Source organism: Anneissia japonica, unplaced genomic scaffold, assembly GCF_011630105.1.
Source record: "Anneissia japonica isolate Jap-2015-1 unplaced genomic scaffold, ASM1163010v1 scaffold69_len1423075_cov170, whole genome shotgun sequence".
Taxonomy (NCBI): domain Eukaryota; kingdom Metazoa; phylum Echinodermata; class Crinoidea; order Comatulida; family Comatulidae; genus Anneissia; species Anneissia japonica.
Genome location: NW_022748202.1, coordinates 941,941 through 967,312, shown reverse-complemented (window position 1 = coordinate 967,312; position 25,372 = coordinate 941,941). Strand labels below are relative to the sequence as shown.

The 25,372-nt window shown below is 34.2% G+C and overlaps 2 protein-coding genes across 3 annotated transcripts in view; both read left to right on the top strand.

Moving 5' to 3' along the window:
• LOC117120783 (putative helicase MOV-10) overlaps positions 1–13,074 on the top strand; it is a 25,295-nt gene extending 12,221 nt beyond the window's left edge. For both annotated transcript variants that reach the window (XM_033265871.1, XM_033265872.1), the window contains 14 exons: positions 585–683; positions 1,383–1,542; positions 1,929–2,071; positions 2,727–2,906; positions 3,477–3,624; positions 4,275–4,442; positions 5,342–5,454; positions 5,725–5,930; positions 6,502–6,728; positions 7,031–7,216; positions 7,936–8,115; positions 8,760–8,848; positions 9,867–9,985; positions 10,712–13,074. In XM_033265871.1, coding sequence (XP_033121762.1) covers positions 585–683; positions 1,383–1,542; positions 1,929–2,071; positions 2,727–2,906; positions 3,477–3,624; positions 4,275–4,442; positions 5,342–5,454; positions 5,725–5,930; positions 6,502–6,728; positions 7,031–7,216; positions 7,936–8,115; positions 8,760–8,848; positions 9,867–9,985; positions 10,712–10,788 — 2,095 coding nt within the window. In that variant the 3' untranslated portion in view covers positions 10,789–13,074. The remainder of the gene's footprint in view (positions 1–584; positions 684–1,382; positions 1,543–1,928; positions 2,072–2,726; positions 2,907–3,476; positions 3,625–4,274; positions 4,443–5,341; positions 5,455–5,724; positions 5,931–6,501; positions 6,729–7,030; positions 7,217–7,935; positions 8,116–8,759; positions 8,849–9,866; positions 9,986–10,711) is intronic.
• Positions 13,075–15,041: 1,967 nt separating this feature from the next.
• The window catches only part of LOC117120756 (putative helicase MOV-10), a 25,555-nt gene continuing 15,224 nt past the window's right edge, over positions 15,042–25,372 (top strand). Inside the window, exons 1-7 of the mRNA XM_033265837.1 lie at positions 15,042–15,146; positions 19,481–19,678; positions 20,731–21,013; positions 21,838–21,966; positions 23,096–23,199; positions 24,047–24,141; positions 24,686–24,834. Of these exons, the coding sequence (XP_033121728.1) occupies positions 19,498–19,678; positions 20,731–21,013; positions 21,838–21,966; positions 23,096–23,199; positions 24,047–24,141; positions 24,686–24,834 (941 nt within the window). The 5' untranslated portion in view covers positions 15,042–15,146; positions 19,481–19,497. The remainder of the gene's footprint in view (positions 15,147–19,480; positions 19,679–20,730; positions 21,014–21,837; positions 21,967–23,095; positions 23,200–24,046; positions 24,142–24,685; positions 24,835–25,372) is intronic.

Here is a 25,372-nt window from a genome sequence, read left to right as displayed (position 1 = left end):
CCCCCCTCCAGGTCGAGGAATAGAATTGTGTTGATTATGGTCGTCCAAAAGATGGCTGGACGACTCGCTGACAAAGCCTATGGGTTCAGAACACACATTGTTTACCAGCAGTTTATCTGCTCTCAGGTTACCTTTTGTGTGGAGCGTATTATTTGAACAATATAAGTTATTTTAGCTGTAATTTCTTCTAAGTAATTGTATGTCTTGTTGCCAATGAGAAGCACATTTTCTGTTTTGCTTCGGACATTAAAGTCAAAGCCAGCCCGGGCACCCACCTGCCCCACCTCCCCGATCCCACCCACTAAATCTTTTCAAAACATAAAAAAATAAGGAGAAAAATAATTATATTCAAATTTAAGTCCGAGAGTGCCATTTCCAACCAACTAGAAGTGCCATAATTATACATGTTCTTACCTCAGCCCCACCAACCATGGTGGAAGCTTAGCTTAGGTGTTGTAGACCTTCTATTTCTGAATGTCCCTCCATGGACTACATCTATTTCAAATTCCTGGAGCCGCCACTGAAAGTTATCTACTTTCTAATAAGATAGATAATGTAACTGAAACTACTCTTTCTTTTTCAAGTGCTTCGTCTGATGGTTTAGTGATGGTTCAACCGGATGCATGCCCTGTTCCACCAGAATTAAGATCTAATATGAATAGAGGAAACACCGGAGAAATAGAGTAAGTACAGATATAAATATTACCCGTTTTTTATTAGCACAATAGGGAGAATATTTTGGATGAGTTGAAAGATTGATTGTTCCATTCAATGATGTGTGGAGCCAAGATAAATGGACCATTCTCTAATTCTAAGAATTGTGGAGCCAATTTAAATAGACAGTTTTCTATTTCAACAAATGAAAATGTCCTTTTCATTGCACAAATAAAAACATTTATTATGTTTGATAATATGCCTAAAATATATTCTTTTCATTTTATAAAAAATTAAGTTAAGTTTCCTTTCTTCCGAATTGAATAGTTAATCTTCTTCCAACGAATTAAAACAATATTAAGTGGACTTATGCAATGGAAGAAAAAAGATTGAAACAAAGATTAATGAAAATGAAACTACATGAAGATTCAAATCCTAGAATTGGAATAGTTTCTTATTATTGATGTAAATACCAACTTTCACATCAGTGAATAAACAAGGTTATATGTGGGTGTGTTTTAATTAATATATATGAGATGTAGCTTGATGATTAAGATGCTTGCCTGCTGATTAAGGGTCACCCTCTATAAATATGGTATAAAAGAAATATATATAAAAAAATATATAATAAAAATACCCTGTATGTGATACTCGGAATCTCATGTTGTGTGTGTTGTACTGTTATGCTTAATGTCTTACATAAATGCATAAAAATGAAATATTTGCAGAGAAGAGTTGGGGGAGAGACTGGCATTTGACAATTACGCAAAAAGATTCTCTACATTGTTACATATTGAGGAACTGCAGATGAATGTTGATATTCTGAAATACAGCATGATTAATGCGACAATGACACTAGACAGGGATAGAAAATCACTTAGGTTAAAGGTCAGTGGAATTTATGATTTTGATAATGAACATGTTAGAGTGCAAACTACCAATCTTTACCACAGCAACTAAAAAAATGTCTAATAAATAAATATAAATAATATGGTGTTCTTCCAATGTGTTTTTCTTTCTTGTTACATATGATAAATTTATCAATTTTTAAGATGTTTATAATGTTGGACATATCACTCGAGGATAAGGATAAGTTGTGGTGTCTGCTGTTATATGTTATAAATGTCACCTGAGAGATTGCAATTTATTGTCTTGTGGTATCCAAAAGAAATTTAATTAACTTTTAAAGTTTATAAGATAACATTTTTGGTCCATTATTTTATTTGGTTTCAATATTTCCCTTTGTTCAGGATATTTCTTTTATTTTTTTTCAGGTCCCTGGGCTTGCTGAGAATCGTCCCTCAGTACTGAGAGGGGATCACTTGTGGGCATCACCGAAGGACATTCCAAACAAACGTTACAAGGGCTATGTCCATCGTGTGGAAATGGAAGAACTTGTTTTAGGTTTCCACTCAAGGTAAGGTCATGGGGTTATTTGTAGGTTTTAGTTGAATGAGTAGTCATATTAAAAATATACTGCCAGCTAAAAAAAATTGAGAAAGAAAACCTCTAAAGTTCAAGTAAATCTTTGTTTATTTCAAAGAATCACATAAATTATTGATTTTCAATTAGTGAGAAAAAAAAGTATATCCTTATTAGATGTTTTCCACTAGTTTAACAGTTAATGCCAGGAAACAGTATATAATAGAATAGGATAGCATTAGGTCCGACTGTTAGGTTTCTTCAAAAAGGAATCTTATCTCGAAAAGTACTATCAAAGACTAGAGAGCATCCTTCAATAAGAAGATATAAGTTTAAAAGTTGATCGTAGTGAACGCACATCAGCATGAAATGAATGAACTCTATTCAAATTTTTATAGGGTGCCCTCTGGCTCATGGTAGTGTTTTATTGCATGCATGCAAATTCGAGACAGTTTGACTTCCTTCTATTTTATACTCTTTGATCCAGGACTATGAAAATTGTATTAAATTTCCAGTCTTTAAAGTGTAAAATTAACGAAGCTATAACTCTCCTATGTGTAAAACTTTAAATTATAAACCAAGCGAAAACAATATTTTTCATTTCATGTAGGATTTTTTTTTAATAAATTCATTTTTTTTTTAAATTTTAGCCTAGTGAAAGGTTTTATAAAGGATTCGAAGTTTGATATAGACTTCACATTCAACCGACTGCCTTTGAAGCTTCAACACCGCGCAGTGAAGCAGGCTATACCTAAAGGACTCACACCCGTCCTTTTCCCAGATGAAGGAACCGCCGCAAGAGCTACCCCACTGTGCAATCCTGCAATAACGTAAGAGAATTTCATTTTTTAAATAATATAATTCATATGACAATCATTACATCATACCACTTTCAATGCAAAATTCCTATCTTATTCCACAAACTGCACAAACTGTGTGGAACCTATCCAGTCAGACAAATGCCTACAATTTTTATTTTGAGGAGGTTATGTCAGAAAATGCTTAGAATTAGCTGAAATAACATTCAGAAAGTGAGTAGAAACATCGCCAAACATCTCTAGGCATGCATGGAAGTAATGCTTTAGGGATATGCTCATGGCATTTGCCCCGGAAAATTCCAGGCATATGCATCTTAGACCCAACATGATTAGGGCCAAGTGATGAGGATGCAGACCCAAACCGAGGTGGTTGAAGGTATTTGCTTTTTTAACAAGGTTAACAATGAGCATTGTTGTTTTTTTTTTTCAAGCACTAGGAATGAATATTAATGCTATTAGGAGACATTGTAGTGACTTTAAAAAACATGCATGAAGGCTAGTAGTGCAATTTAATACATATATTGAATGAATAACATTTTTAATTCCCAAATCATTAGCTGTTATTTCTCATTAATTATTAAGGCTTTTCGACCGTACACTTGAGAGCAATGCTGAACAGCGTGCAGCAGTTAGGCACATCGCCGAAGGAGCGTCAAGGCCAGCCCCATATCTTGTGTTTGGCCCGCCAGGTACAGGAAAGACAGTGACCATTGTAGAAGCCATCAAACAGGTGTGTACTTTATATTTTTTGGGACTTATGTCAGTTCATAAACACAATCAATGTTTGTTTCAATATTATCATTATTAGTATCAGATGAAATTTCACTTTAATTGCAATTTCGCAAACAGAACTGAAGTCCGACAATATAAGATTCAAATGCACATTTATTCACACAATGCATACAAGTTGAAACAAAACAAAGAAATGATGTTTAGACAAAAAGCAATTTTGTCTATAGAAGCCAAACAGTAATGGATGGGGACACATACTACATGGTCAAATAAGCCCATAGGGCTTTAAGGCTGGCTCCACCAGTTAAAAAAATAAAAAGTAATTTGTTCTAGGATCATAAAAAAGCAAAACAAGATGGAACAAACACAAAAGGAACAACGAAAAAAGGTATTAAATATGTTGCATATTACAAAAATTTAAACTTTAGAAAGATAAACTGTGATTGGATAGGATAAAAGTACATATAAAAGAGGAGAATAATTCACAAACACTATCATACAAGTGTTATCGTTGTTGTCGTTGTGTTTCCTTTTGCATGGCTATATATATATATTTTTTTTAATGCATTTTGGTGGGGCAAATTCAAGCCAAAGTGACAAGTTGATAAATCAGATAAAAGTTTAATTAATCTGTTCTTTGTCTTTTAGGTTTACAAGCATCAGCGTGACAGTACAATCTTAGCTTGCGCACCTTCAAACAGTGCTGCAGACCTCATAGCTTGCAGGCTGTTGAAAAAGGGTCCAATTGCACGGTCGACCATTTACCGTATGAATGCCAAATACCGGGGTTGGAACACAGTGGAAGCAGAACTTAAGGTGCGTGTATTTCATAAAATTCTACCTTTTCTCTTTTTAATTATAATGACCATGTTAATCATTGATGAATAAAAATAAGTTATTTATTATTATCAATCAATCAATCAAGCAAGCAATCAATTGATTTGTATAATACAGCAGTCTATATGTGCCAATAAAAAAAGACCAATGAAGTGAAGCAAGCAAGCAAAGTGGGTGAGAGACCAAGCGCCATTAGGGTAGAGTCAGTGTGCCGTTCTTCCACACTTTGAGGTCCAGCCGATCGACATCCCCGGAAACATAATTCACAGGATCACCATGCAAACCCATTCCCCGACAATACCTGGAAAACGACCCAATTAGGAAAGAAAATAATTAAATAAAATGGCCGAAAAAATTATGAGTAAGCTGTATCAAAGAGATGTGATTTCAATTGTTTTTTAAAAAGAGACAACACCTGAGAATACCTAGCCCCCATTAACGTATTGTTTTTGACTTTGTTGATTACTGTTTTGAGAAGAATCTAATTTGGTAGTACACTGGGAGACAGTTCCCTAATATGTGTTAAGGTGCACACGGCCTATATTTGACACAGGACAAACGACTTAAACCTCATATCCGAAAGACAGTGCACTTTTGAAACTTGCATTTCAGTGATGAGAATTGAACCGGAGACCAACAGGTCGCGACAGGTCAGTGCAGACACGGTGGCTACTGCCAGTTTAGACAACTGAGTTAAGCTGCTCTCGTAACTGGAAATAATACAAACATTGTACATTATACAATTAACACAATATTTAAGTAGACCTGAGACTAGCAGAGGACAAAGTTATCTTAGAAAAATATTTGATAAGCTTGGTTTTGATATTTGAAATTTAAATAATAATAATAATTAGTTCTGTATTTTTACTTCATTCCAGGAACCTACAAATATTTGCAATTACAATACTCTGGCTAGTGAACATCAATTTCCAGTAATCGAAGAAATACAACAATACAGAGTAGTAGTGACTACACTAGTTACAGCTGGAAGGTCAGTTAATTGTATATAATATTATACTCTTTACTTTGTCCTCAAATTTAATACACTGGAAATTTGGGCTGGGTAACTGTGGACCCACGGCAGCCGCATTGCAGCGCCACCCGATAGAAGGCCACTTTAACATTCCTAATTATTATTATTTTTGTTGTAAATAATGTTGTTATTTCATGTATAATATTATTCTTTTTGTATTAATGCTACTGATACTTTTATTATATTATTGTTTTTGTTGTTATTATTATATTACATTTTTTCTTTCAGACTTGCAAGTGCTTACTTTCCAATCAACCACTTTACTCACGTTTTCATTGATGAAGCTGGACATGCCGAGGAGCCAGAAGCTATCATAGCTGTCTCCAACCTGCTGAACCCAAACAATTCCAAAGGAGGTCAGCTTGTGCTTGCCGGTGACCCAAAACAACTGGGACCAGTACTGAGGTCGCCAATGGCCATTAAGTTCGGCTTAGGTATGGTTAAATTAGATTAATAAAAAATAAACAAAAATCAACTGTTGAAAAATATAATTTTTCAACAGTATTACCAGAATGAAGCAAAAATATTAATGGTATTAAATGTGCAGGAAGTTAACTTATTAATGAAGAAAAATATTAACAAATGTAAATTCAACACTAACTAGAGCAGTCATTCCATAACTGCATACCTCCGCCTGCCCACCTGAGTACTGAACAATACACCGGTCGTGTATGATGGGGAAATTATTGTCCAATCTGTGCCTGAATAACCAACAATATGGAGGCCATGTATAAGATTTGAACAAGTTCTTTGAGTCTCTTTTTTCCCAAAATTTAATCTCTTTCTTTGAATATTGTAATCCATTCCAATGATCCATTTTTATTAGTTCCTGCATAATCTTGCAAGCATACAGACAGATAGACAGAGGTGAATACATAACCTCATTTGGCGTGACAGTAATTGAATAAAATTATGTTCTTAGATACTAGAGATGACAGCTAATAATCAAATAACAAGGGCTTTCATTTCTCCAACATTATTATTGTTAATCAATGTTTATTTCAGCTACATCGTTCCTGGAGAGGTTAATGACAGACAACCCATTGTATGCACGTAAAGAGGAGGAACCACATTATAATCCAAAGGTGTTGACAAAGCTGCTACAGAATTATAGATCCCATCCTGAAATCTTGAAGTTGCCAAATGAGCTGTTCTACGATAACGAACTAGAGGCCAAAGCTGACATACTTATGAGAGAGACGATGTGCAGATGGGAAGAACTACCAAAGAAGGTAAGAAGCTTGTTTCCAGTAGCAACGAGAAGGGGCGGGGGTGGCAGGGATTCACCCCTTAGACCCCTAACTGAGCCTCACTCCGTATCATTTTTACCATAGATTTGTGAGACCACTTATTTAAGAACCCTTTAAAAATAATCAAAGTATTTTTTATTATTAACTAGAACACTTAACTTATTATCTTTACAATTAGAATACAAAAGTATAATAAAAAATATTCATCATTAAAAGAAAAATATTAACAATGCCTATACAATAAAAAAAAACTATTTGTAATATAAATATTTTATCTGTTGCAGAACTTTCCATTAATCTTCCATGGTGTTGAAGGTAAAGATGAAAGAGAGGGGAACAGTCCATCATTTTTCAACACCAAAGAATGTGATGCTGTTCTTACATATATTAAAAAGCTGATGGAGGGAAAGTATTCGGGAAAGAAGTTGCAGCAGTCAGATATTGGCGTCATCTCACCCTATCGTAAGCAGGTAAATATCAGCAAAGTATATCTTTTCTGAATTTAAATTCCAAGAACCAAAGTTTAATTTAAGTTCAGTACTACTATCACTATTAATACAGTACTTCTTTTTGATTTACCAGTCACTTTGGAAATGTATGTGGGGTGCACAGATGAAAAGTAGTTCATCAATTTGGAGCGAATTGGTAGACGAAGGGTGTAGCCACAATGGTTTAGGGAGTGTAGGTAAAAAAATATATTAAAACCAACAGGTTAGGCTCTTGTGTTTCAAATGAGAGCAGTGTACTTATAGGATCTTGAACAATAATAATGTTTGGTTTTCATATTGCACCTTTTGGATCAAAATTTAAAGTATGTACTACGTGTAGCCTCCTCTTCTCCCCTCAAGGTGGTATCTTAAATTGTTCAGTCCAGTACATATAAAGCATTGTTATCCTACAGGTACTCAATTACACACCTGAGCAGAAAGAGAGAAATGTAAACAACAACCCCAGCAAGCAAGTTGAACAGTAAGGGACTTTAAACCCCAGCCTCTGCGTTAACTGCTAAACCACATCCACGAGAAGATGCCATTTTATAGCAATTTTCACATGATCGGTGAACGTATTTTAGCCTAGTCTGTATATGTTAGACTAACATTTTAGTTATGGTATATTCTGTTTTAAATAGTTTTGTGTAAAACATCTGGCGTTTTTGTATAAAGTATCTTACATTTTTTTAAATAATCAGGTTCAAAAGATTCAGCAAGTCCTTAAGAAGCGTAACTTCGAAAAAATCAAAGTGGGCTCAGTCGAAGAATTCCAGGGGCAGGAGAGACTAGTCATTATAATATCAACCGTACGTAGTAATAATGAAGACTATCTGAAAATGGACAAGGATTTCAAACTTGGTTTCCTTGACAACCCGAAGGCAAGTTTTTTGCTTCTATCAGATTTTTGTTTGTTGAAATTAGCTCTTAAAGTCAGTGCCCCTACCATAGTGCATGGATTCAGAGTCACTTAGAAACCAATTTCAATCACTTTCAATCATTGAATTTTATTTGTATTTTGAACTTTGTTCCAGTATGTGAGATAGATAGTTACATCATTATATTACAAAAGTTGACGTTGATGGCAGAAGAGGACAAAAGTTATTATAATGGAATACTCAGGGCGTTTCTTCGATGTCCCTTGCTAAAATACACAAAAGAAACTTTCCGACAGGAGTCCCAAATTATATTGATCTAAACAAAACATTATTTAGAAAATGTGACTTAACTTATTACAGTCAACATTATAATATAATTGTATAAAAAAATTATAATCTAATTCCGCTTTGTTCAAACAAATAGATGTCTTCTCAAATTTACTTAATAAAGAAACAGGTAAATTTTTTGAACTGAAATCCTTGATAATTGTATCAAAAGAATGTAAGTTGATAAAAATACAATATATAATATAATTATGATAATTTGACATCAAGAAGGCTTAAAGTTTTACAACAGAAGTAAAGAATTAATACGATTAATTAAGATGCATATTATTTTTAAATTGTGTACATTTTGTCTTAAACAGAGATTCAACGTTGCGATCACTCGTGCAAAGGCATTATTAATTGTTATCGGAAACCCTGTAGTGCTAAGCAGAGATGAAAACTGGAAAAGGTATGCTATATGTAGATACAGACACGTTTTTTTTTGTTTTTGGGTGGAATAATATATTTCAGGCTTGCCATCCCAAAACTAGCATCTGTGATGAAAAAAAATGGAAAATTGACTTTTAATATATTCTTATTCTCCACATTGTAAGCTTTAAAATGATGGGTCATTTACTGAAATCAATTTAATATTGCTACAGTCATGAGTAAAAGTGTTATGGATTCTCTTTACTGCCACACTCTTAGGCTAATAGAGAGGTTTTGCACGCAAACGAATACGTGTACGCATACGTTTTGCTATCTGTAACGGTTCGTAGCCAACTGTGTTTTTTGCAATCACAGCGCGTAGCTTAGGCCCAGGGCCGTAGCTGTTCTCTTCTCTCATCATGCTTCTCAAAGTTTTATAAGTATATGTAAGGTTTTGGAAATTAAAAATTTTAGCCGAAAAATATTTCCTTTGTTGCCCAGAAGTGTTGGTTATTTTGTGATAGGCCCTATTGTTTATGACCCAAAACTGCCTAGCTACATGTAGGCCTAGGCCTACACAAAATCCTGACACCACCAAGGTCAAAGCACCGACGTTTTGATACCCCAAAATGAGACGCATCGTATCATAATTTGCTGTCTTCAAATGGCACGTACATATTCAAAGATACATTTATTTTTTACACTTATGTAAAATGTGAAAAAATAAACGCAGATCCTACTAGAAATTTTACTTTCTAGTAAGTTTTTCACTTACCTGAAGTGAGCTTGATATGCGTGTCGTCCACAAGTTAGCGGATAGCAGCCGGCATATGATGTCAAAATGATGATGTATCCGTCACACTAACCGTACGCTTTCATGTGCGAAGCCTCCCTAATCAGTCAGCTTAATGATTAGCGACGGTAATTGGTTTTGGAATGGCAAGCCTCATTATGGAAAAATTACATCTGGCTTGTATACTTTGATTGATATAAATTCATCACTTAAAAGTATAATGTTGTTAATCTGTTCTTCAATTTCTTTATATCTCTTGTTTTAGTCTTATCGACTTCTGCAATAGAAAAGGAGGCAGCAAAGGAATAAGGCATCAAGTTGATAATGATGATGAGTTAAGGAACTTACTCGCTAAATTTGATGCCATTAAACTTACTGAGCCCGGTAAGTTTCTAGTCTTAAATTATGTGGTGTTCTCAGTGATGCAGCAGTATCAAATTACACCATGTTTTTAAATAAGGTTGATGCATCCAGTCTTGTTGGTCATTGACCCCTGACACTCTGTCAACAAATTTTGTTATAAGAGTGGAGTTTTTAGATGTGGGAAACATTTGAAACTAAGATCCTGGAATTGGAAGTCTATTAACTGAACCACATGCTGTACTCAAATTTACAGGCTAGTAGGCAGGAAGGGTACATAAGGGGCAGATGCACTCCTCCTCCCCAACTTTCAAAAGGTCTACCTTTTTAAACCTATTATTTCACTAAAATCGTTTCCCAATTATCAAATAATACTATGCATCATTGCATTTTATTGTCAGCTCTTTTAACCGTTGATTTTTAACAACTGCGGTACAAAATTTGATTACTTTTGGTGAATGCAGATTGATCTGTATGTACAAAATGCTATGATATAATATAGGTCTACCGATGGACATAAAACGCTACTTTCTGAGGTCCTTAACAACACTCAAATGAGTGGAAATTTGAATAGAATTTTTATGAATTATGGGTTTCAGAAATCCATTAAATACAGCCTCAGAATGCTTCCATAGGGGCTCTATCCCCTGGACCCTGCAGGGGGCCTACCCAGCCTTCATCCTAAGGCTTACTTCACTTGCGAATGTGCACCATGATCCGTAACTCAACATATCTTTTTCCATTTCTCAGCTCTGGAAAACGAAAACAATGAAGGTGTGAGCCTCGTCACGCAACACAATGACCCAGCATGGCGTGCAGAACTATAAAGATCCAACCCAACACCAGAAGTGGAAATGATTAATTAATTAACGGTTTCTGTGGTTAATTCATGTATAGTGTACAACTGTAGTTCAGACAGTCAAGGAATATGTGAAAGTTGAATATACAATGAATACAATTTTCTTATGGTTCTGTAGTATAACAAACTTATTTGTCATTTTGATATTTTATATTCAACTGTCCTGCATACTGCAAAACCATTATGAAAATTTCTATTGTATATTCAACTTTCACACATTTCTTGATTGTCTGCCAAAAACATTAGTTACTTTATAGAGTACAACAACCGTCAAGAAATAGTGTGAAAGTTGCTTATACAATAGATAGAAATGTTTTAATGCTTACACTAGTGATATGGCTGTGAGTTAATACTCATGGCATTTTAATATTGTACTAAATTAAATGTTCAATTTTAAAAAGTGAATAATTATGGCCTGGTATAAGGTTTTTAGACATTATTCTTTGTAATGGTAGTAACAGTGTAGATTTTATGTAACTTGCAGCATGGGCTTGCAGATTCAATTATGTCGTAATGCACTTTTTGTCAATTAAATGTTCAATTTCTAAACTGAATCATAGTATATGGCCTGGTATAAGATTTTTAAACAGTACTCCATGTAATAATAGTAACACTGTATACTCGATGTAACTTGTAGATTCATTTATGTCGTCGTGCATTTTTGTCCCAGAGGGCGCTATATTTTATTAACTATTATGGCAACCTTCACTTTGATAATGTAAAGGGCCTTCCTTTTGAATTTCTATGATGGATTGAGTAAAGTTACTGTAAAATTTTACTGTGTAAAAGTAGATCGACACAGAATCCGCATTCAGTCTTCATAGAACATTTTCAATGCTCGTGTTAGTATACCTCTATTCTTATCACTGATTCAATTTTCTTTTTTCCTTAGCCATACGAACCGAATTCGTATTCGGTGTGAACGTACCTTAATTAAGAAAAAGACATTCCTACATTAATATTTTTTCATACGTGACACTGAAGATACTGTACTTGCAGTTGTAATCAATTCATATATATGGTGTGGGGTTTACTTAGTGGTGTGTGTTTTATTATTTTATTATTAGCCAACAGTGGGGTATCTAGGGGTCTTGAAGGTGTGAAGGGGAAATATGAGGGAGCTTGATGATTAGCTGAGGGGCTGCTACCTTGCAAAATATGGGGATTTGAGGGGATTTTTAACTACTTGAATGTGATTTTTTGCTTCTAACATTTTCGGAGGGGGGAAACTGGAATGTAATTTTTCTGCTTTTAACATTTTTGAAGGGAGAAACTGGGGGGGTTTGAGTATTATTTTTTGGGACTGTGTACTGATCCCCCCCCTAAGAGCCCACCATTATATCATTGTTAACCAGGCAAAGTGCACTAGTTTACAATTGCTGTTAACTAGATATGAGTTGGAATTTTCAATCATACCATTCATTATCCATATATTGTATTTGTAAGTAGATGTATCATTAATCTAAAAAACAATATGCTTGCCAAAAATCTAATACTTTTGAAAAGTATTACCTTCTTGATAGCCTTGAAATGAAGAGTTTTATTACACAGTGTATGTATACAAAATATCAACTAGGTCTCAATGTATTGAAACAAAACATGAAAATGATACAAAGCCATTCAAACTTAAATATTTTTAACAATTGTTAGATTTAATGCTTATTTGCTGTAAATAGTACAAGTACCAAATTTTATTCAACTAAAGATAAAGTGTTTTCTCTATGTTTTCATCATTATTTAGGATGTGTTGTCTGTGTTCAGTGGGTTAACTTTTAAAATCAACATAAACTAAATTTGAATAGTGATCTGGACATCATTGAAAGTTTACAACCTATTGATTTTTTTAAACATGCAATGAAATCAGTTTTTTTTAATTATTTTTTAAATGTTTTTTTTTCATAAATGTTTTCACAGGCAGTACATCTAAAGGTATTTAACTATTTAAAGCTTTTCAATAACATGCTAAATGGGCATATGTGTCATATTTTAAACATTTTAAATACATGTTATTTTCTCATGTTATAATATCTGGTTTGTTTATTGTATAGACCAATTTCATATAAATAATAACAAATCTAATACTTGCAGTCTGTGTGTTTACCTTTTAAATATTTAGAAAACTTCACTGCCAGTGAATTCATTATAATGAAGTTAATAATAGTAATTACCCGTTCTATATTTCAAGAATAATTTTATTATAGAATTGTCTCTATTTTTAAATGGGATTAATAAATTTTGCTCAAACATTACTGTATTTGGAATTTGTAGTTTCTGTTTCTTTTATCCACATCTAAAAAAGTCTTCCCTCTTGTTGAGGAAGAGTAGCCATCAGAACAGACAGGGGTGGCGCGAGGATTTTCCTGACAGGAATGGGGGGACCGACGTCCCTGACGAAAACAAGTGGGCGTGGTCAGGCATCGCCAAAAATCCCTCGGATATGTCCCACAATATGACAATTTTGGGGGTTTCTAACGCTTATTTAATTGATTTTAGAGTAATAATATGAAAATACAAATACATTTTTTTTCTCCCCGACGAATTGTTTTTCTCCCCGCCTCCCCACCCCCCCGGACCAAAATTTTAATATTATTTTCCTTTTTTCCTCCATTTTTAAAAATAATTTTGAAAGATACTAATTACTGAATTGTAAGCAAATTAATGTAAAAGCTATGTTGTTAGGCAAGACTTTTTTTATTTCTTGTTTCGCATACTTATTTTTTTTTAAATCATCGGAGGAGGGCGGAATTAAAAATTAAAATATAATTTTGTTTTCTTATTTAGCAAATAATTTTGTCAAAAATATTCAGATGGAGGAGAAAATAAAAATAAAATTTTATTGGTAAATGTAAAATAGGATGGTTGAAAGCTTCAAATTTATATAATTAAGAAGAAATATACATATCTTATCTTTGGAGATTTCAAGGCAGCAGAGGGCGTAGACTTGCCACAAGTCTCTAATTTATGGATTTTTCGTAGTACATATTAGCGCATTTCGGAAAGCGCCACCAGCGTGAGTTTATGTTGAGAAACTTTTTTGCCCAGAAAAGGTATACTATGGAACGCCCTGCAAATAAGTAATATGGAACGCCATTTGTGCCAAAATCGATTTATTCTTAAGCATTTCAACTGATTAAGAAAAAGATTAGGGTCTGGAACCCAGTCTACAGAGGGCGTAATAAAAATAAAGAAAAATTTTTATTTTTTTCTGGAATTTTTACTTTTTCGTGGTTGTTGGTGTGCTAATTGGTCAAAAATCAAATTTTATTTTTATTTGAAATCATCAATATTTGCAGTCGGTGGGTTCGCTACACAAGGTATAAAAAAAATCTCGTCTGAGCAATTTGGTTGAGAATGCTTTAATTGGTCAATAAGAGAAAGGTCAGTTAGTCAGAAAATTATTTTCATATTTTAAATTTAATTTTTGTTAATGTGTAGCTGGATAATTCTAATATTACTACTGTTATTTAGAGAACACGTACACCCGTACAACAATAGGTATTAGAACTGTCTTATTTCCCATACAATTTTCCCCACATTGGACCCCATATCGAAAGCAGTCCCCGCCCACACAAAATTGTCTGCAAATGTTTCCTGTCATGAATCATGCTGATGCTCTGAAGTAAATCGGATGAATATGAAATTATTTTGTGCTATTTAAATATTTAACATTCTGTTTATGATTACTGTATAAGAAAATTGGGTTTCTTTTAGATATCAAGGGAAATGGCCAGTGTGGCCAGGAATACAATGATGGTCAGTTATGATTTATGCTAGAATGCCTCTACTTAAATAGGGGATGTATACTTACATGACTGCCCTAGATTTAAAACTAACATTTTGGTACTTGGATACACGACAGTCGGGTATGCAGTACTTGCGGCGCGTAAGTTGAGAGGACAAAATTTAAATACCACCTCAAAATGCTCGGAAATGGCACTCTAAGACTTTTTTTTATACAATTGGTTTTTTTTTTTTTTTTTTTTTTTAATAATGAAATTTACATCATTCTAAATTTATGCTAAATTATGTTACACCTTCATGAAATATGCGTAGCATTGGCTACATGCTCCTGCACAGGGTCCAAATTATGCCAAAGAGGGAGCGGGCCAAACTTTAGCTACAAGTTAGCACTGCACACATTGGACTGTAGTTCGCGTGTCGCATGATTGCTAAAGCTTTTTGATTGGTTACTTGATGTTATAGACTGGGGAATTCCCGTTCTAAGAATAGAAGGTTTCAAGCACATATAAATATATAAGTTGTATTTTATATCTTTATTTCATTCAAACTTTTGAATTGATAGAAGGTAGTCAGGGTGTGCTGTTGGTAAGTTGCATTTTTTTTTTAGTTAAAACTTTTTGTTTTTTTTAAAACAAGCAGTTGGATCATTGAGGGACACATTTTTCCGCAGTAGGCCTAGTAGGCTAGGCTAGATTGTCCACAGTTTGGATTTAGAAACCAGTGCATAAAGAAGGTCGGATCGTGTGACATAGCCTAGGCTAGGCCCCTGGTAATGGTATTCAACCGTTTTAAGATGGGGCCATTTTCAATCTATTGAGACCACCTTCGCGCCGACATAAATTTTTACTTCCAATTTTTTTTAAATGTCAACCCCACCCACTTCATAGGCTTACAATCTTCCTAATTAAATAATAGGCCAATTATTGTATATTATTAGCCTTGGTTTTTAATTCGACATCATCTAATATAGGATAGCCTTGTTTTGTAAAAATTCCATTCGATATTAACAAATCAGTACTTCACACACATTAGGCCTATACTCAGATAGGCCTATAATATTATATAAAAGGGCATAACCGATCTTTATTACAGTGTCTAATGGACCTTTCCACTAAGCCCCGCCCCTTAGATATTGTTGCTAAGGTACCACAAGACGACAGTGTTAAAGCATACGCCAACATGTGCGTTTGTGGGACAACACATGTGTTTGTGAGACGCACGCGTATTCCTAGCGCTGTTCTGATTAGTCAGTTGATAAGTTTGATTGACACTCCAGAAAGGTCTATTTATTTGTCAATTTTATACTAGGGACCATGGGAGTATTTTAACAATAAGAAAAATGGGGAAAACCATTTCCTTTGAAATTTAATTCAGTGAGTGTGTACGAAACCGGGTCTATGCGGGATGGCAATTATCTGAGATACGGACCCTATTATTAGAAACTGTTGAAATGATATTCAAAGCTATTATACAGCTAATCGCTAATGTTTGATTTGCATGACTATTACGTAAAATTTGATAACAAGTGGACCAATAAAATCTATTGTAAATATTTATTTGAATTCGTACACCGATTTTGTGTCAAGTTGTTTGTTTTCAATACAGCTGTTTCATATGATGACAATGTTTTGAAATATCGTACTGTATACCACTGTATACCACCAAATTTGATTTATGGGCAAACAAAAGAAGGCTCTGAATTTTTACAAGTTGAAAAAGCCTGTTGATGCATCATTATTGTTCAGATACGATCACTATTTAAACAGAGAGCAGCATGCTGATAATTTGTTTTTCCAACAGCCGTGAAACACTGTCACTCCGTTGTTGTTGGTAACATTTTTACAGATGAAATTGTGAGTGTAAAGATTCTTTAGTGTATATAGATAAGAAAGGTACACAAATAATGCACATAAAATCAATTGTCGATGGAGAACGGCGTCAGCCATCTGATTAGTCCCATATTAATATTACCAATATTTTGAATACTCCTCTTCCGCAAATTGTTTTATTGACAGTGACTTATCTAATCACTTTAACATTTTAATCGAAATAGGTTCACCATGTCGAAAAAGTTTGAATACCCACCATAGGCGGATGTTCAACCCCCCCCCCCTCCTAAATTTTTCCAAAGTAAAAAAAAATGAGAAAAAAAGAAACTTTTATTCAAATTTAAGTCTAAGAATGCCATTTCTGGCTATCTAGAGATGCCATAATCAAAAGTTTTCTTACCTCAGACCAAGCATGGTGGGGCTGAGGTAGTATCGACCCTTCATCCGTCTTTGGCCCCCCTCTATTTCAAATTCCTGGATCCGCCACTGCCCACCCATTTCGTTGGCGATGTAGTTTTCAGTGTATCTCATAATGTACATCAAGAGAGCAAGGAGGTATAACAGAGAATGTGTATTACAATATGCCAGTATGTATTCTCAACATGTAACCATTGAAATGGTAGGTAGGCGTATTACAATTTTAATCGGGTCCCAAAGCCCAAATTCACATGATAGATCATTGAGGCTATATCAATTTGGCGGCAACAACCAATTGAATGATTTAAATGTTTTTCTATATTTAAGTTCTCTTATCCTAAAGAGTAAGTACGAACGCATGTAGCAATAGATGGCTTTAACCGGGAAGGTGGGGGTGTAGTTTGTTGAACTAAAACTTTAAAAAAGACTTCTGTGCTGACATAATATTTCAATTGCTTTAGAATAAGGTTTTTGGAAAAGTATATTTGTAGTGGCATTTAGCCTATGTAAATACGCCTGACTGAAGAAACTGACATTTCAAAGCGATGTATCCAATCGATAAAAGTAAACAAATTCCCCATGAGTAAAGCTTGCAGAACCAAATGCACTAAGGCAGTAACTCAAAGCAAAAAGGTTCGACAGAAAGTAAGAAACGAACAAAACAATAAACAAATAAGATCTTAAAAAAGGTGAGAGGAAACTATTGAAATAGGTGTGTTTTAGATGGACTTTGAACTGTCTAAGCGAATCTCAGGACCAGAAAATTAGGCAGACCATTCCTATGTCGGGCAGCAATTGAAGAAAATGAATTGTCACCAATCCGTTTATGGTAAACCGGTCAAACAAATTCAATGGCGAACGGTGAAAGTCTGGATCCGCGCCTGGACACAACATTTCAAGAGATTTAACTTTAAAATGCACCTTACAGTATTGTTTATTGGAAAATGTTGAAAATTTCTTTAAACAACAGCCTTCAAACTACAAAGTTCTAATTTGTCTTCAAATAAACAGCCCTCATTTACAATTATCAACTGGTAGCAGCCTTGCTCACTTCTTGGTAGAAAAAATACAAAATGTCAAATCATTCCAAAAATCCCAAGATTTAATGAAAATTTAACAAAAAATCCCAAGATTTCAAGGTGTCATAAAAAATCGCAGTGGTCACATTGTGCGAGAGCAGTGTTAGTCGCCTGAATTCAGAGCTGCACACTGATTGGCTGAAACGGATATATTGGCCTTTGCCAAAAACACGGAATGGTGTTTATAGGCTTTTGCAAAAAAACATTTGCCTGTGGTGCAAAATACGTTGACTTTATCGGGGTTTGCAGATAAACCGATTTCATAATTAGGATCGTGGCAGCATAAACTAAAAAATTGCTATTTTGATTCATTTTTGACGGAAATGGCGTTTATCGGTTTTTGCGTATGAACTCTTTATATACAGTATATATATATATATTTATATATATATATATATACTGTATATAGATTAAAAGGCAAAATACTGAAAAACAACAATGCTGTGGGAAACAATGGCTGGATCTCAGTAGAGGTACAAAAATGATAAGCAACAGCTAAAAAGTAAACGTAAGTAAACAGCCTGTTGATGCATCATTATTGTTCAGATACGATCACTAGTTAAACAGAGAGCAGCAGGCTGATAATTTGTTTTTCCCACAGCCGTGAGACACTGTCACGCCGTCGTTGTTGGTAACTTTTTTTCAGATGAAATTGTGAGTGTAAAGTTCTTTAGTGTATATAGATAAGAAAGGTACATAAATAATGCACATCAAATCAAATTGTCGATGGAGAATGGTGTCAGCCATCTGATTAGTCCCATATTAATATTATCAATATTATCAATATTTTGAATACTCCTCTTCCGTGAATTGTTTTATTGACAGTGACTTATCTAATCACATGATAGATCATCGAGGCTATATCAATTTGGCGGCAACAACCAATTGAATGATTTAAATGATTATTAGAATGATATTTAAGTTCTCTTATATCCTAAACAAGTAAATACGAAAGCAGGTAGCAATAGATGGCTTTAACCGGGAAGGTGGGGGTGTAGTTTGTTGAACTAAAACTTTAAAAAAGGCTTCAGTGCTGACATAATATTTCAATTGCTTTAGAATAAGGTTTTTGAAAAAGTATATTTGTAGAAACGGATATATTGGCCTTTGCCAAAAACACGGAATGGTGTTTATAGGCTTTTGCAAAAAAAAATTTGCCTGTGGTGCAAAATACGTTAACTTTATCGGGGTTTGCAGATAAACCGATTTCATAATTAGGATCGTGGCAGCATAAACTAATTGTGCTAATTGTCAGTCTGAAAGTGTAATTGTGTCTCCCCCTCCCATCTTACAGCTAGGTGTCCAGGCTCCTGCAAGTTGAAATCGGGGGATGGTCCACTCCAGCAACCACAAGAACCTCCAGGAAAACATCCCATTTGTACAAATTATATTTGTAAAACACTAAGAGATGTGCGAACAAATAATCAGGAATGGCTAAGAACTATAAATATCACTTAAGTGTAGGTCTTACATGGTGTTTTTCTAACATCATTTTATGCACACAATGTTTTTTTTATTATTACACATTAGATATCTGGAAACTTGATTATTATATGATGGATATCAATGTATTCAGTGTATTTTGGTTCTTCAGAATCCACAATAGCCAATATGCCACAAGGACGCGGAAACAGTGTTCGGAAAAACAACAGGCTCAGAGATACTTGGAACTGCTTCGTTAGTTTCCTTAGTGCTAGAGGAGAATCCGCTTTCTTCAGGGATCTGGAAGATTTGCGAACGGTCTACGATGAAGACTTTTCAGAAGCTTCTGGATTTGGCATTACGGGACCATGTATGTTGTTTTCACTGTTGAAATGTTATGCTATGTTTCAGAATCCTTACGGTCCAAGTTGGACTTGATTTCGCTTCATTGAGGTTTTACTATCAAAATTGAAAAAAGGTAGTCTGTTTCGGTATACAAATAAATATATTATTTTGATTGTAGTCCGTATAAGAATATATTTTAGATGTCCTACCTTAAAACCTCGAATAGAAGTCCTTCGAATTTTTTTTTTTTTTTTTTTTTTTTTTTTAGGGAGCTTTGGATGGGCTACTTTTTCGAAATGGCTCCTTTTCAAGATGACTTTCAGTGGCGGATTCAAGGGCCCACCTCCCTAGATTGTTCAAAATTGTTTTAAAAATGGAGATATAAGGAAAATTACATTCAAATTTTAAGTCTAGAAGTGCAATTTCCAGCCATCTAGAGGTGTCATAATCACAAATGGAACCTCCATCTCTGAAAGTACCTCCCTGGGACCCCTCTATTTTGAATTTCTGGATCAGTCACTGGCTTTTGCAAACTAAAGAGAGGGACTTCTTTTCAAATTGAATATTGTAAATTTTGGAATTTCTGAGCCTATACATTGTTTCACTATGGAATTCAAAATTATATTTAAAATTTTTAAAATTAAACATGCTGGTGGTACAATAAAATATTATAAAAGTACTGACACATATCATAATAATAATGTCAATTTGAATGTAAGTAGTCTTAAAAGAAACCCATATTATCTTGATTAGAAGCCCATGGGCTTCTTTTTGAGAATACTTTTGCAAACTAAAGAGAAGGGCTTCTTTTTGAGATGGACTTCTTCTCGAGATTAAGCCTATGTGGCTTCTGTTTGAGGAATTACGGAATGTTAGGAGGATTCTACCTTCCAGCTCACTATGGATTTCTCTGTGGCTTGAACTTTGGTATGTTTGTCTATGTTATGAGAGGATGATAACCCCAGCCATAGAGGAGGTCACTCCCTGGCCAGACCAAACCAACTTCTGTCCCGAGTTTTGAATATTTCATTTATTATAATATATTTCACTTATCAAACATTTATTACTCATTTTTAGCTTTTAGATTTGAGAAGCTCATTAAAGATCTGAGGTGGTCAAAGAAGATTAGGATTGAAAATGGACAATTGATTAGAAACTCTGTCCCATACCGACACTTAACAGTTGATCAGTATGTAAAAGAACGGGAAAAGAATCGCATAGACACAAAAAAGACAAACGATCCAAATGCACTATACTGTACCTATTGTGATGTGTTTTGTAGTCAAAGTAACTTTAATTCCCATTTAAGTGGAGAGAATCATCGCTGTCAAGTGATCTTCCATTTCATAAGGTGCAAAAGGTATGTTGGTAGTTTGCCACATTCATTAATGCATTTACATTTTTGTTCAAAAGTCCAATTTGCCATTGTCAGAGGGAATTTGGCCTCCTCCTTAAATCTAGTCTCAACCTGTCAGGGTAAAGGGGCTCTGTGACACCGGCCATATTGCAAGAATAAAAGTTCCCTATAAGTTGTTAATTATTATAGCATTTGTACTGTAGGCATACTGCATGTTAATCTTTTTTGCTATTGACCAAACATAATATTTATTGTATTAGAACAGGTGAATTTTCTTTCAAAATCAATATTGAACAATAATTATTTTGATAACATGCTGATACTAAATTAAAATGCTCATAAGCCTATTATAACAAACACAATATACAGAGTCTAGTTTTCAAATTAATTTGCTTCACTTCATGGTAAGTCACTTGTTATTTTTGTATTTATTCCCATGATGCTACGTCAAATAATGTAGGTGTTTGAATGAAAATAATTTGTGATGAAACAGACATACTGTAGGCCTATTTTATCTTCTCATTCTAGTCAACATATCAGCACCACATTAGCACTAAGATCGGTTTATGTGCCTCTGCCTAATCAATCACTACCTGCAACCACTGCCCATGCAGCTGAAACACAGCGGAGAAGTGATGGTCTGAAATGATCTTCACATTTATGTGCATGTGCAGTGGATCAACCAATTTAGCGAAATGTCCTATGCTACTCTCAATATTAACCTGAGTTTTTTGTTTTTTTTTGTCTCCCCTCACTCTCTTAGTGCTCAGAGAGTAGTAATGCAATGGTAAAGAATAAAAATTTGGGTTTTTTTTGCCATTTTTTAGACAAACTTTGCATGCCGATAAATATGGCATCAAAGTGACTTCCAGTCATGATGTTCACAGTGATATTTTGGTTCCAAATATAAGCAAGGATCAGCCAGTAACAATTAATATAACCATTCAAAATGAAGGGTAAGATATTAATATCTCTATAACTATTTTAGAGTTCTTTTTTGTAGTCAGATCTTATTACATCAACATAATAATATATAATGCTAATTCAATTATAAAATGTTTAAGCTTATTTTTTATACTGTATTTTTGTACCATATATTTATCACAACCTGGTTTTTGGTGTTTTTAACACTGTTGAGTGTCAAATAGATAAATAAATTTTTAGCAATTTTAAATTAACTGCACTGTTTTACCATTCCCATTTTATTACCTGAAGAAAATATGTGTAGTTCTCTTTTGATTATATAAATGTTTTATTTCAGTATTCTATTTTATGAAACTTGCAATCTTAACTTATTTACCTTACCTATAAGATATCTTTGCATGTGCATTAATTATGTTTTTGTGTTTGTGGACATATTGCTTTGTTTTAAAAGTGAAGTTCCAAGAGTTGTACCTGTTTCTTAAAATGTCCGAGCTCTGATTGTATTTAGTTGATCATCACAAGAGATAGAAAGAAATTAGAAGTGTTAATTGCTATGGAAAATTGAATACCATTTCTGAGTGTCATTCTTATGCATTCTCTGAAACCTCTTTAAAATTAAATAGTATGGTTGATAAAATAAAGATAACAATGGTTGAATTTTGTTTGTTGGTTATAATTTGACAAATAGTTGTGGATCTGTTACAGAGAATGATATAAATTGCCAAATTGGTCTCAGACTAGCAGCATATTGTTATTACCCAGTAATCGGGGGTGGATCCAGAATTTTTAAATTGAAGAGGGTGCAAATTTTACATACATGTAGGCCTAGATGTACTATAATAATACAGATAAATAATGGTATAATTAGTATTCAGTGTATGCTTTTACAAAATATTGTACCATGTATTTGTATGCCATTTAGTATTTTTTTCTGTTAAAAATAAAGACAATAGTACCAAAGCCAAAGACACGTGTCCCTCCCTAAATCCACCCCTGATAATGCCTGAATCTAGCCTTCGTTTCTTACAACATAATTATTTTCTGTTTTTTAATAATATAGTATTCAATAGTATATAATATATAAAAGTAATATATGGTATTCAGTAGTATATAATTATATAAAATTAATATATCCAATGTTATGTTGCCTTCTATTTACAGCAATGAAAATTGTGTCACATTGTTACTAGGTTTGTTAATGATGGAAGGGACTCCATTCAGTTTAAATGTAAATGTAAACCTAAGAGATGTTCTCATTCCACTAAGTAAGTTATTTATAAATTAGTTTTCCATTTCTTTATCTGAAAGCTTGAGTTAAAAATATGAACATTATTTTCAAATTTGGTCTTTGCATGCTGTTATTGTACAATACGCAAACAATGTAAAATTTATGTGAAGTCAGTTGATGATAAATTCAGAAAATAATAATTAAAATATTTACCCACATGAAGTCAAAAAGTAATTGTTGGCTAACAAAATTCAAAAACTACATGAAAATATTTATTGTTTACATAAAATCCATACTATCACAAGCTAAAATAACCTAGATTATGCTAGCGTTTATCGCGGTAACTCTGCAGCCATTTTATTTTGTTGAGTATTTACCAGTTTTCTATTCATCTGGTCGTCTTCATTAAGTAGGATTGTACGACTGTGCAAGCAGGTGTGGTTTAATGAAGAACAACCAGTCGAATACTGCGTTGCTCACTGACAGGTCAATTTGCTTACAGAATATTTTGCCAACAAAATATTTGTTAAGCCGCTCCTCGCCCAGGTTTTGGTTGGTAGAACTAAGTCTTCTCAAATAAAGACTTAAAATGGAGGTCCAGTGCACACATCTGGATAATGTGCACTTTAAAAACCCATTGCATTTTTTAGAAGATTAGGGGTTTCTCCGATGTTATAGTACATTTCAGCTCCTATCGCTGTGAAATGATGTTAACATGAAGTTACTATAAGTGCCTATTTATGGTTGGTCGGTAGTCACGGACCACGCCCATATGTAATTCAGCACAATGAAGCTGCAAATTCGTTATGAGTTATTCTTCTACCTTTACCCTTTTTTATAATAATTCATAGTTATTCAAAAATTCAAAATATAATTCTTTTTAGATGGCGATGTCAAGTTTTCAGTTCAATGTGAACCAAGGTTTGTCAACAATTACAGGAACGTCCTGGCACTTGCTTTTGCTCTTCCAGACAGAACCGTAAGTTCATTTTTAATCAAAATTTTACTCAGCTTATTTGGTCAAGTCAAAACATTTGTTTACACGTCTGAATTTTTAAAAGTAAAGCTGACGGTCATTATAAAAAGGGTCTTTAGCTTTTTGTTAAGCTGATAGGTTTATAGCACATCTGTTTGGTTTACTCAGCCGTGTATATTTCGGCACAGCGTTTGAGGTTTTGCTTCTCAACCTTGAGGTCTGAGGTTCGATCTCGCTGTGTATTTTACTTGCATCCTTGGCAAGACACTTTACTTACTTGTCTCTCTCCACCCAGGTGTACAAGTGGGTACTTGGTAGGTTCAAACACAAAATGTGCTGATTATAGCTGCAACATTATGGAATTCTCCCCTAGGGACCTGAGTATGTGTTCCATATGTGCTTGATCCAATGACCGAGGGTAATAAGAGGCCTCAATATGCGCTCTATAAATTGATTATTATTATTGTTATTTGCTGAGCTCATATGTATTTTGTATGCATTGTATGTATTTTTTTCACAAAATTAAAGCATTTATTCTCTTTGGCAGTTTTTTCAAATTCTTCGAAACATCGTTGTGGAGGTGGAGACTGATCTGACGGAAGAACTGAAACCAACTACTCCTTACGTTAAACCACCTGTAGCAACTAGAAGGAGTAAAAATGTTGAACACATAGATGGAGTTCGGTTAATACCTAAGTAAGAATTAGTTTTGTGTCAATTTTGTTTGATCTCTCCATTTCGAAAAATGCATGTTGCATTTCCATAAAAATAGTTGGAAAGGAATATTTTTGGTGGGCAACACACTTATAACCTTTAATGTTTCTTCCTGTGGGCTTCTGTTGATGAATTGAACAGTTTCACAATCACAGGGAGACAATTTACTGTGTTCTGTAACATGCACATAGATCATATTGCACATGTGCCCACAGCTAAAATGTCTCATCTGAAAGACTGTTTGCTGTTAATATAACAGCAACTTAGCTCAGTCAGCTAATCTGGGGGTAGCCACTGTGTGTGCGCTGAACCGTGGAGATCTCTAGGTCCCCGGTTCAATTCCCATCGCTGCCTCTCCTTGTGTTTCAGATAGAGGGCTGAAATACAAGTTACATAGCGCACCGTCTTTTGGATGAGACGTTTAAAGTTGGTCCCGTGTGCATTTATGGCCCATGTGCACGTTAAAGAACACAGTACACTCTTCGGAAAAGAGTAGGGGATTGTCTCCCGGTGTACTGTC